This window comes from Balaenoptera ricei, chromosome 3, assembly GCF_028023285.1.
Source record: "Balaenoptera ricei isolate mBalRic1 chromosome 3, mBalRic1.hap2, whole genome shotgun sequence".
In the NCBI taxonomy this organism is placed as follows: domain Eukaryota; kingdom Metazoa; phylum Chordata; class Mammalia; order Artiodactyla; family Balaenopteridae; genus Balaenoptera; species Balaenoptera ricei.
In genome coordinates, this window is record NC_082641.1 from 72,946,422 (window position 1) to 72,959,631 (window position 13,210).

General features: G+C 38.8%; 1 protein-coding gene across 1 annotated transcript in view; it reads left to right on the plus strand.

Annotated features, from left to right (window-relative positions):
• Positions 1-167: 167 nt before the first annotated feature.
• Positions 168-13,210, plus strand: part of POLR3G (RNA polymerase III subunit G) — a 38,814-nt gene continuing 25,771 nt past the window's right edge. The window contains exons 1-3 of the mRNA XM_059916758.1: positions 168-309; positions 8,751-8,872; positions 11,118-11,247. Coding sequence (XP_059772741.1) covers positions 8,756-8,872; positions 11,118-11,247 — 247 coding nt within the window. The 5' untranslated portion in view covers positions 168-309; positions 8,751-8,755. The remainder of the gene's footprint in view (positions 310-8,750; positions 8,873-11,117; positions 11,248-13,210) is intronic.

A 13,210-nucleotide genomic window follows, 5' to 3' on the forward strand; every position in this document is an offset into this window, starting at 1 on the left:
CAGAAAGAGTCAGGCCAAGGGGTTGACGACTACGGCGCCCGCCAAGGGCTAAAAAGCTCTTTGCCAGGAGGGCGGGGCCTAGCTAGGAAGTGGGTGGGGCTAATTGGTTGGGTTTGAACGCGGCTCTGAGGCCGCGTGGAGGGCGGAGCGCGCTTCTCCAGAGGTGGAACCAGCCCTGGAGCGCCGGAACCTTCTGTCCGCACCCCTTCCTTGCCGGCCGGCACTTCGGTTGCACAGTTTTCCAAGCCTCGAGACTTAGTGAGCAGGTAACAGAGGAGGCAATTGAGGGCTTGGGAGGAGTTGGAGAGGGTAAGTGGGGAGTTAAAGGGGCACGTGGAGAAGGTGGGGGAAGTCAGGAGTGGAGATTCATTAAAGCGCCTCTGGATTGAGGGGCATTGGGAGATAGCTTTACGTCCCCTTCTCCTAATCCCTTCACAATCGTTTAAAACTGTCGTTTCCAATTTTTACCTGGTTTCCACTTCCTAGGACTGTTTGCAGTGGGAATGGAATTTATACTCTTACCGATGGTAGATTTCCAATTCCGATGGTATGACTGGTTCAAATACGAGTCATTGCCGCAGACTTGCAGCTAAGGACAGACTATTCAATATGTTTTCTTAACTGTTAGCACTTTACCCTGTATCATGGGGGAGAGGTGTTGTTGATAAGATTTTTCCTCTCTTCTAAAAAATTAAATTATATATTCGTTCCCCTACCCTCCTTTGTTTTGCATTGTTTGTCCGCTCTTGGAAGAGAGCAAAGAAAGTTGGGAGAAAGGCTCAACTAAGGAAAGGTGGAGGCAGCCGCACCTTGAGAGGACGGGAAAAGTGGATAATGCCTGGGCGTGGCCCCAACAGCCACAGAAATCACCCCCACTATTAACACCAGGTTCCTGTCCCCATCCCGCATCTCCCCGCTGTTGAAACATCCATTTAGGCTTCAGAAATTCCCTTGAGAACTTGACTAACCTCCTTGCTCAGCCAGGAAAAATTATAAAGAGACCCATGAGACAGCATTATAAAAGATAATTAGGAAAACACTTATTGTGGCAGCTGCTAATAAGCCTTCTTAGAGGGAGAGGTGTATTCTCCTCCCCTACAATCCTTACGTCTTTGATGAGGATGTAGCCTTTCTGAATATTTGCCTAACCTAGTTAGAATTTATCCAGACACTCTGTTCAGGGTTATTCTTATGTGCAAGTCCCAAGCTAAAAGATGTGTAAAAAACAGAATTGTATTAAAAAAAAAAAAAAGTCATGATCTGGGTTCTCAAGAATTTGAAGGAAGATAATAACTGTACACAAATGTTTGCAATGTAAAGCAAATGAGATATGTACCCCGGAGGAAGTAAAAACTAGGTGCTATGAGAATATGCATGGAAGGGATTGTTGAGTGGCATTTGAGCTGGCCTTAAAAGACCACTGTTTGTTAGGATGTTCTCAGCAGGGAAGTACAGAACTCTCTGCAGTTTTATTTTTCCTCTAGGCAAGGGGAGGTGAATTGGAGTAATATCCTTACTAGGCCATGAGCTCAGCAATAATTCTCCCAATTTTTATTGGACTTTTGCCAGGCTCTGGTTGGTAATGGGTCGGGAAAAGGTGAATAAGTCTTCAAAGAGGCCTTCACACTTACAGATCCTTCTGCTTGTATTACACTTTCCCGTATATATCCTTCCCTAGTTCTCAGCCTGGCTTTTTCCTTCTCTTTGTCAGGTTTGTGCTCAGATATTACAAAATACAGGAGGACTTATTCAACCATTCTTTCCATAATAGCACCCGTGTTTCCTGCCTTTTTTTTTCATAGCACTAATCACTACCTGGCACTCTATAAAGTATATTTTTTTCCATTTCCCATAGTAGACTATGAGCACTATGAAACCAGGGATTTTGTTTTGTTCACTATTATATTCTCATTATGTAGAAGGTGGTCTGACACAGAGGGTGCTTAACAAATACTTGAAGGATGGATAATTGAAGAAATTACTGGGGAGACAGACAAGAACTGACAATTACAACATGATTTTTAAAAGGGTAATAAAAGCAGTGTAGTACTTGGGAAACAGAAAAGAGATAGGCCTACCTCCACTTAGGATGGAGGAAATGGTCAGAAGTGACATTTGCATAGTATCTTAAATGATGATGGGGGCTTGCTTACGTGGATGTGGCCTTCGAGGAATGTGACATGCAGCAGCTGGTGTAGCAGAGTTGGGAGCGGTTAGAGCTGGGGGGGGGGAGGTGCAGGGTGCAAGAGGCGGAAAGTTAGTCTGCGAAGCTCTGTTAGTCAAGGAGAGTGATACATCAAGGTTTGTGTTCTAGAGAGATGACTGGAGAGTGGATTGAAAGGGGGAGTCTGGCCATGAGAAGTTTATTTGTTCTGTATTAGAGGTCCAGGCAAGAGATGGTGAAGGCCTGAACTAAAGCGGAAGTGAAGAAAGGCAAACATGTAAGAAGGGACACAGAGCTGATAGTCTTCTACTGTTAGATGAGGAGATCAAGGGAGGTGGAGACAAGGTCAGCATGACTGTTAGTTTCTAATTAGGGCAATTTAGGTGTTATTCATCAGGAAAGAAACTGTGACCTGGCTTTCAGTGCCTCTCCTAGCTTCCATGCCTGCTTATATCTGTTTGTATGTTTACTGACCAAGGTAATATGTGCAAGAGACTGTGTGAGATGTGGAGGACAATACAGTTAAGCCACAATTATAACTCATAAAATGTTAGAGCTAGGAGGAATTTCAGAGATGAGCTAAATCTCTGCCACAAAATTGTTTCCACTGTTAATTAGAATAGGCTTTTGCATTTCAGCTCTTGGATACTTGAATTACACTCATCAAACTATCTCAGAACAATTCTGAATAGGAATTTTCAGGAGGCATCCCAAAATGGAAGGGTGGTGCATCTGATTTTACATTTCTAAATCCAATCTATTTTGCCATTACTATTTCACTTCATTGTAAAAATTAAAGACATTGCTGGGATTTAAAAGGTCTTCAACTAACCCAGAAGTGTGCTGCAGGCAGCATAATATAAATGCAAGGACAATGGAAAGGTATCATGAAGCTTTAACCCAGTCTTGTCTTTGTTAGGAATTAACTCTGTCTTTAGGCACTCAGCTGACCTCTTAGAGCCTCGCTTTCCTCTTCTATATAATGGGAAGTTCAATCTGGAGCAGTGGTTCTTAATGTAGGTTACATATTGGAATCTCCTGGAATGCTTTAAAAAGTCCTAGTGCCTAAATCCTACCTCCAGAGATTCTGATTTTATTGTTCCGGGGTGATGCTTGATGTGTTTTTTTTTTTTCTGTTTTTTTGTTTTTTTGTTTTTTTTTTAACTCTCCTGATGATTCCAGTGTACAGCCAGGTCGCAAACTTGTTCTAGAAGTTAAAAAGAAAAAAAAAATCCTTAATAGTAGGCTGACTGAATTGTATTTCTGTGGGTAAATTTGCTCATCAGATCACAGTAAGTAAGTGAATAAATAAATAAGGAAAGCCTAGGGGGCTTCCCTGGTGGCGCAGTGGTTGAGAATCTGCCTGCCAATGCAGGGGACACGGGTCCGAGCCCTGGTCTGGGAAGATCCCACATGCCACGGAGCAACTGGGCCCGTGAGCCACAATTACTGAGCCTGCGCGTCTGGAGCCTGTGCTCCGCAACAAGAGAGGCCGCGATGGTGAGAGGCCTGCGCACCGCGATGAAGAGTGGTCCCCACTTGCCGCAACTAGAGAAGGCCCTCGCACAGAAACGAAGACTCAACACAGTCATAAATAAATAAATAAAAGAACGTGAATTTCTAAAAAAAAAAAAAAAAAAAAAAAATAAGGAAAGCCTAACATTGATTACAGAGCTGTTGTATAGAGAGTATTCTGCTAAACAGTGGGAGATATAAAATCTCTACTGTTAATATAGTTGAAGAAATAAACAAAAAAAATGGAAGTGAAACTCCTTGTCTTCGGAGCAGGTCCATTTCCCAAAAGGGGCATTGTCTGTATTTCTTCCAGAATTGAAGAATGCTGCTGCCTTGTATGTATCACCTCAATTTTTAAAAATCCATTTATTTTAGCAAGAGGATCTTTCCAAGAGCAAGGTGGGATGAAATGACAGTTGTGCATGTTGAGGGACTTAAACTGGATCTTAAGGTAAAAAGGGATGCAGCCAGGCAAGGAGGAAGAGGGTTCCAGTGGAGAGAATGCTACTCAAGATATGATTATAGGCGAGTGAGTCAGGAGCGTCAGTGCAGCCATCTTAAAAGGGCCCCCAGTACTTGTAATAGGGAGTTGGGTTTTTAAAAAATAATTAATTAATTAATTAATTATATTTATTTTTGGCTGTGTTGGGTCTTCGTTGCTGCGTGGCCTTTCTCTAGTTGTGGTGAACGGGGACTACTCTTCGTTGCAGTGTGCGGGCTTCTCATTGCAGTGGCTTCTCTTGTTGCAGAGCACGGGCTCTAGGCACGTGGGCTTCAGTAGTTGTGGCACGCAGGCTCAGTAGTTGTGGCTCGTGGGCTCTGGAGCTCAGGCTCAGTAATTGTGGCACACGGGCTTAGTTGCTCCATGGCATGTGGGATCTTCCCGGACCAGGGCTCGAACCCATGTCCCCTGCATTGGCAGGCGGATTCTTAACCACTGCGCCACCAGGGAAGTCCCTGGGATTTTATTAAAACCTAGAGAAGAGACAGTTTCATAAGGATGGAGGCAGTAATGAGTGGTATGCTTTGGAAGTCCAAGAGCATGAACAAGGGAAAAAGGCCTGTGGATTTTGCCACTGAGGACCATTAGGGACCTTTGCATTTCAGCATCTGCCTGAGTATATATAGTTCCCATCACAAGTAAGATAAAAGCCAAACCTTTTACCATAGCTCACCTAGGGCTCCACAAGATCTGGTCTTAACCAGACTCTCCTGGTTCCTCACCAACTGCATGAGCTTCATGTTCCTCAGATGCTCCCAGCTTGTGGCTTCCTCCTTTGCCCCTGTTCTTCCTTCTGTCCATAGCCGTCTTCACCTCATTCCTTCATCTTGAAGCTCACAGCCCCTCTCCAGCGCACTGCTCCGATTTATCCTCCACAGAAAGGCTTCCCTTGTGTGAAAAAGTCAGTACCATACCCCTTTGTTATTCTTTACCCCTTTACCATGATTTATTTTTCTTCAGAGCTATACTGATTTTCTAGGGCTGCCATAACATATTGCCACAAATTGGGTGGCTTAAAACAACAGACATTTATTCTCTCACAGTTCTAGAGGCCAGAAGTCTGAAATCAGGGTATTAGCAGAGTTTGTTCCTTCAGGACGCTCTGAGGGAAAATCTGTTCAGTGCCTCTCTTCCAGCTTCTGTGGTTCCTGGCACTCCTTGGTATTCCTGGGTTGCTGCTACAGCACTCAGGTCTGTGCCTGCATCTTCACGTGATGTTTCCCCTGTGTGTGTCTCTCTCTGTCCAGATTTCCCCCTTATGAAGACACCAGTCATTAGGAGGGGGCTCACTCTTATCTCATATGACCTCATCTTAATTCGATTACATCTTCAAAGAGTTTATTTCCAAATAAGGAAGGTGACATTCACAGGTACCCGGGGGGTTAGGACTTCAACACATTTGGGGGTGGGGGGACATAATTCAACACTACAGGAGCACATAATATTATGTTACATACTTATGCTTGTTTGCGTTCTTTCATCCACTGAAATATGAGCCCTGAAGGCAGGGTCTTGGTTTTGTTCAGTGCTCTCTGAGTCCTACCACAGTGCCTGGAATGCTCAATATTAGTTGGATGAAATTGGCCCACATGAAGTAGAGGATGATTTGGATAATGACAAAAATGGGAAAAGCTCGTTAAAAAGACTCTTCATTCAAGAAGTTTAGCAGGATGAAAAAGGACCACGGTAATGGTTAAATCAACTTTAAGGATTTTAAACAGTGAAGCTTAGGTCACACTTGTGAGCCACTTTTTCCATGAGACGGTTACCCGAGTCCAGGGATTACCTCTCAGCTCTGCAAGAGAAGAAAATGAATTTAGCAGCTTCCCCAGGTACAGGAGAACTGACTCCTGATAACCAAACTAAAAAGAAATGGATTTGTAGGCCAGAATGCCATGTAACTATTAAGAGTGTCTCAATATTTAGGATTGATTTTTCTGCCAAGGGCAGTACATTCACTAATGGTAATCAGTTTATACACCCGAAGGTTTCTTGATAAATATGAAAGTTTAGAGTCAGCAGAGTTGATATTTCTCAAGGGATACTCCATCAAGCAATGGCAGCTGATATACTCTCTTTTTAGGGTGGGTTTTCATTAGAGTGAGGGTGTGAGCTCTTCTGCCCAGCAATTTTTATACTTGGGAGACCTGCTTTCTATAGGCTCAGCATATGTTTTAGTGACTCCGCAATTGAAACAAGGCCATTTGGATATTTTCCCTCTCTTAGTGTGGACAAATGGAATGAGCTTGGTAATTAAAGTAAGTATCTTTTCTGTATGAATTGTGTTTCATAGTAACTAAATAGTAGATGAGGGGAATTGATTACTGGTGGGATTCTAGTTAGTAAAGAAAGAATGATAAAATTTGTGTATCACCACATTACAATCCATGATGGAACCGTGAATCTAGGCTATGATCATCAATGGCTGCAATTTTAAAATCATTAAGTGAAAACTGATAGGAACTTTATACTGGACGAAACAGACTGACAGCACCTAAACCCAATGACCAGAGAACATCACCGAGAAAGACTTCATGTGCGTCCTGTGATGCAATAGGAAAAACAGAGCATCTCTTTTAAGTATTCTTGTAAAAAATCAAACCCAAATTTGAGTAAGCCTCTATTCCATCTGTTTATAGAAAATACGGGGAGTAGAGGAATGTGTTAAACCACATCTTGTGTAATCAATCATGTAAATCCAGAATATGGGAAATTGTACAGCCTTCCTACTCTCAAAGTGTGGTCTGCAAACCAGTAGCATTGATAGCTTCAGAGAGCTTGTTAGAAATGCAGATTCTGAGGCCTCACCCTGGGCCAGCTGGTTCAGATTCTGCCTTTTAGCAAGATTTCTAGGTAATTTGCACATGCCTTAAAGTTGGAGAAGCATTGCAAAGGACAATGACCTTGTTTTTTTCAACACATAAATGGTTAGGGAAAAAAAGGAGGGAACTGTTACAGTGGTATGGAGGGCATATTATTGCTTTCTTGGGCTTACAGAGTTGAATGATACTCAGTAGCATCATTGGGGGAAAGATTTAAAGAATGTGCATTATAATCTTCACTACAGTCCAATGCAGAGTTGTAGTGAAAGAGCCCTAGCGTAGGAATCCTGTTTTCGCATTACAGTTGACTCTGAACAACACAAGTTTGAATTACATGGGTCCACTTATATATGGATTTTTTTTTCAATAAATACTAACACTACACAGTCTGAGGTTGGTTGAATTTAAGAATGCAGAACCACGGATTTGGAGGGCTGACTATAAAATTATACATGGATTTTTTTTTTTTAAAACATCTTTATTGAAGTATAATTGCTTCACAATGGTGTGTTAGTTTCTGCTTTATAACAAAGTGAATCAGCTACACATATACACACGTTCCCGTATCTCCTCCCTCCTGCATCTCCCTCCCTCCCTCCCACCCTCCCCATCCCACCCCCCCAGGCGGTCACAAAGCACTGAGCTGATCTCCCTGTGCTATGTGGCTGCTTCCCACTAGGTATCTATTTTACATTTGGTAGTGTATATATGTCCATGACACTCTCTCACCCTGTCACGTCTCACCCCTCCCCCTCCCCATATCCTCAAGTCCATTCTTTAGTAGGTCTGTGTCTTTATTCCCTCTTGCCACTAGGTTCTTCATGACCTTTTTTTTTTTTTTTTTTTTTTCCCTAGATTCCATATATATGTGTTAGCATACTGTATTTGTTTTTCTCTTTCTGGCTTACTTCACTCTGTATGACAGACTCTAACTCCATCCACCTCATTATATACATGGATTTTTGACTGCATGGGGTGTCGGTGCCCCAAACCCCATGTTGTTCAAGCATCAACTGTAGAGTGTCATCACATTTCAGACGATTCAGAAATTCAATACAGGACTTAAGAATGACATTGTTATTATCTCTAAAGTTAAAGAGTACAGGTTTATCTTACCTTTAACTATTTGAGATGTTTTTCTCTGAACTTTAAAAATTTCTTTTGCTTGGACAGACCTCTTCAAAGTTTTACTGAGCCCATTCCCATTTCTAAAAGGAGGACATTGGAGGATCTCAAGGATTCTAACACTCAAATTTTAGGATAAAAAATTATTAAAAAATTTAAAGTATACATGACTGCTGATAGTCCCCAAGTTGATTAAAAAAGCAAGGTGTCCCCTCTTCATCAGCACAACCTTTCCTTGTCCACATTTTGTAATATCTCTCTGAGATCTTGTTGCCAAACCACAGAGCGGTGGAGAGAATTGCATCAGCTGGCTGCCCAGCGCTTGGGGCAGCATCGCAAAGGCGCCCCAGGATCAGCCCTCCACCCAGGATCTGGGTGAGGTAGTTGAGCCCATCATCACTTTACTTGCCAAACATGACTAGATGTGACGGGTTCAGGAGTCAGTTTATCACATATTTATTTCTTTACAGGTTTTGCTTTCCAGAAGTGTTTGAAATGGGCCATGCTATTTAAGGGGTGGAGTGTATTTGGTTTTAAAATGTTGGTTTCATTTTTCATTTGATCCAGTGAATCTTAATCATTAACAGTGTCTTAATTTGCCCACTTTTTCTGATGTAACTAGTTCTGATGGCTGGGAATAAAGGAAGAGGACGTGCTGCTTACACCTTTAATATTGAGGCAGTTGGATTTAGCAGAGGTGAAAAGTTACCTGATGTAGTATTGAAGCCACCCCCACTATTTCCTGTAAGTACATTAACAGCAAAGTGCTCACAGGGTGTTTTTTCATGTTTCAGAGAAAATTTAAATTCTGTATAAGACTTGAATATATGATATCATTACAATATCCTAACTATAAGAAAGTAAAAGAGAGTGTGTCACTTACCTTTAATTTAAATATTTCCACTGTTCTTTTCTGAAACTTTTCTAATTTTCAAACTGCTTCCTTAAAATACAGAAAACTATATACACCTTTTCCTGAATGTATTCAGTATTTTTTGAACCAAGAAAGAATTTTTTTTTCAATCCTTGCATCTTATAATGCTGTTATTGATATATTCCAATATTAAAATAATATTTTTAAAAGTAAAGTCAGGTTTTACAGTGGTCCTCACTTCCCATTGTGCCAGACCTTCACCTAATGATTTTCTTCTCATCTTGTATCTATAGAATTTAATTTTGCTCCCTGGTATACCACTTGACCTTTTACCCATGGAACTTTTTTTTTTGCTTATTTCCTTATTAAAGTCAATTTTAATTTTGTTACTCTTTCTCAGAATGTAAGCATTTCTACTACATTTAGTGTTGCTTTTAAATTTAATGAGTATGCTGCAGACTTAATTGGTATAATTTTTAATCTAATGTTTTTGCTTTATATTAAGTTTAAAATGTAAGCTTACATTTCCAGATGCACATGTGCTGTAGTATAAAATACGAAAAAATCATAAATAACCAGGTACTCCCTCCAGGAATCTTTTCCCTCTTTTAAAAGGAAACATCCTTTGTTGAAAGATTTACGTAAGTAGAGGACCCCGGATAAATGTATTGGGGATCTAGATGTCTCACATGGGGAGTGTCTACTTTTTGCTTTTGGTATTTTGCCTTTCTGATATATTCATTATAGCCTAAAAACAAAGGTAAATATCTCAGGTATAGACATAATGTCACTTTACATTGATTTCTTTTAAAACAAGCTCTTCTTCATGTGTGAGGTTACTTCTAAAGCTTGGGAATATTAGTACATACTGTTTTCTTCTGCTTGGAGTAAAAATGAAATTCCTTATTACTGGCTAAAAGGCTCTGTCTGATCTGGCCTTTCTGATGTCTCTCTGACCCTTTTCCTACCACTGTCCTCATTCCTTAGCCATGCTGATCTCCTTGTTCCCTTAGGCATTTTCCTCTGCTTGTTTCCCTGGCTGGAGCCATTGATTTCCCCGTTTCTTTGCATGGATGGCTTCGTAATTTTATCCAGATCTCTGCTCAAAGATGACTTCCCCGAGAGATCATGCGTGCTTACCCTGTCTAGACCAGCCACTTCCAATCTCTACGTACTCCGTTAGTCACTCTTTCCTCTTCCTGGCTTCAGCCCTTCTATTTCACTTATCACTATCTGAAATTATATATTACCTCATTTGTTTACTTATTTTCTCCCCTAGAATGTAAATTCCATGTAGGTAGGAAGTTTGACTAGTTCATCTCCTGTTGTCTAACCCCTTGTGACTTATAGTAGGCACTCAATAAATAGTTGTAGAATGAATAAATTCAGAGTGAAATTTTTTAAATGTACCCTATACTTAGCCTGTGAAACCAGAAATATCTTTTTTATGTACCCTGAGGACCCACATTTTAATGAATATATATATTATAAATATATATACATATGTGGGTGTGCATGTAATTTTTAAAAATTGAAGATACAGATTCAAATTTCTGCTTTGCCACTTTTGTGCTATATGGGCATACAGATTGTTCATTTCTCAGTTTCCTCACTGTAACAGGGGAGATATTGATACTTTAGATGAGTTCATGGATTTTGAATATTGAGTACATCCAGGTTGTAGTATGTAGTAACCAGTTGTTAAATGGTAGCTGCTACTACTTTTTTTTTAATGCTACTGCTCCCACCAATACCACCACCACTGACTGAGGTTAATAGGAGACTAAAGTGGCTGCTTTTATTTGGGGGCCTTGATTGTTAAAATATAGAATCACAGTCAACAGACTATATAGGAAAGTGATTATTGGTGTGATCAGTAGAAAAATTAGGCAGTTAGGAAAACTAAGTATCTTTTCTACTTCTAAAAGAAGAGCAAAATAGGAGATGGGTGAAAGGTTTAATAGATTATAAAAGCTCAAAATCTTTTAAGTTGATGGTAAACTTAATACCTATAAAATGTAGTTTTTCAATAAAACTGACATTTTTCAGAATATAGACAAAAAGGATATTAAAATATTTAATTTATTTTTAAAAATTGCCTCTCAATTTAAACAGGATACAGATTATAAACCAGTGCCACTGAAAACAGGAGAGGGTGAAGATTATGTGCTGGCCCTGAAACAGGAGTTGAGAGAAACAGTGAAAAGAATGCCTTATTTTGTAGAAACACCTGAAGAAAAACAAGGTGCGTATTGGACTCTTTATGTGGTTCACTGTCTACAGATGAAATAGTGTTTCAGCATAAGATATATGACCTTTAATGCTGATTGATTTGATTCAGTCAGAAATTTCAATCAACTACCTTGAAAAAGCATATTTATGTTGATTTAACAGAAAATATATTTTAAACTTTTTGATATTTTATTTTTTAAATTACCTTTCAAAACAGAAGTTTTATATGTTCAGTGAAATTTATGAAAAACAGAAATATTAAGAAAGTAAAAATCACCTGTATTCCTTATGTCTAGAGAACTACTATTAATATTTTATTATATATTCCAGATTTTTCTTCCATGTGTGTATCCCTTTTATAAAATTGGAGTCATATTACTTTGTATCTTCCTTTTTCACTCAATAGCATATTATTAGCATTGTCACATATTCTTTTTTAGTTAATTTTTATTGGAGTATAGTTGATTTACAATGTTGTGTTAGTTTCAGGTGTACAGCAAAGTGAATCAGTTATGCATATACATATATCCACTCTTTTTTAGATTCTATTCCCATATAGGTCATTACAGAGTATTGAGTAAAGTTCCCTGTGCTATACAGTAGGTTCTTATTAGTTATCTATTTTATCCACATATTCTTAGTATTCTTAGAAAATATGATTTTTGATGACTACGTGGTATTCCATTGTGTGGATATAACATTTTTAATTGTAACTAGTTCCCTGCTGTAAGATTTAAGATTGTTTCTAGTTTTTTTTCTCATATGTATAATACTATGAGTACTATCCTTATACATAAATCTTTAATCAGGTCTCTGATTATTTAATATTTTGGTTAAAATTTTTGAAAGCCTTGACTATATTTTGGCTTACCATTTACATATCAGATATAAAATATAAAATATGTATTCACTGGTTGTGCCAAGGACAGAGAGGAGAAATTACAGTTGGAGAAGGCTTGACAGTCTCAGACTGGAAGTGCAAAGTGGTTTTAGAGGAAGAGAACCCATTCCTGAGTAGTTATTTAGCACAGTAGAACTATATTGATTTTCGGTTTCTGCCCCTGAATGTTGAAATTAGAGAGATCGATACCATCCTTCAGTTCTCAAAACAACATCATTAAAACATGAGAAATTCATATAGTATCATTTCATTCCATTAGTATTAAAAATGCATAGCCTTTTCTCTCTTTCTAAAAGATTTAGAATTGGATAAGAATCAAAAAGGAAGGCTTATATAGTAATATTACACTTGCTTATAATTGTAAGAAGCATTTTAGACAAGTTTATTTAATTTTTCAAAACATAGCTTCTTGAAGTTATGTAATAAATGGTTTGATATTTTTACCTCAAAAATACTGAATTTTTTTACTTTCATGATTATGTTGCATGCTTTTATCTATTTGAGTTTAAAAATGAAATTAAATCTCATTTTAAAGATTTAAATAAGTAAGATTAAATGAACTAATAAATATTCATTCTTAGTGAATAGTGTAGGATATACTTTAGGCTTTTTAAAATTAGTCTCCTCTAGATTATGGGATGTACTTACTTAACTAAATGTGGTTGTTATTAAAGTAAATGTCTAATTTAAAAGTATGTCATACCATGGAGACATTTATTTGAGTCTTTTAAACCAGGAATATAATTTTGTTCCTGGTTTGTGAGAGTAGTTGGCTTATACCTGGATCAAGAGGCTCTTTACCTTTGATAACTGCATAATAAAGTATTTAAATATATAAGGAATCTTTTGTTACTGTTCCAGAAGAAACCTCTTGCATAGAATTTTCCAAACTGATACAAGTATATTCTCTTTGAATATACTCATGTTTACCTCTCTTTCCTGATATAATGTGTTATTAAAAAAACTATGGTTGAAAATAAAGGCTTTTTGGGTCGGGGCATGACCTCGACTGACCTGCACTCTGAGCCTCTGTTTACCGTGTGTAAAAGGCACACAAGGCCCAGGGCACCGCCTA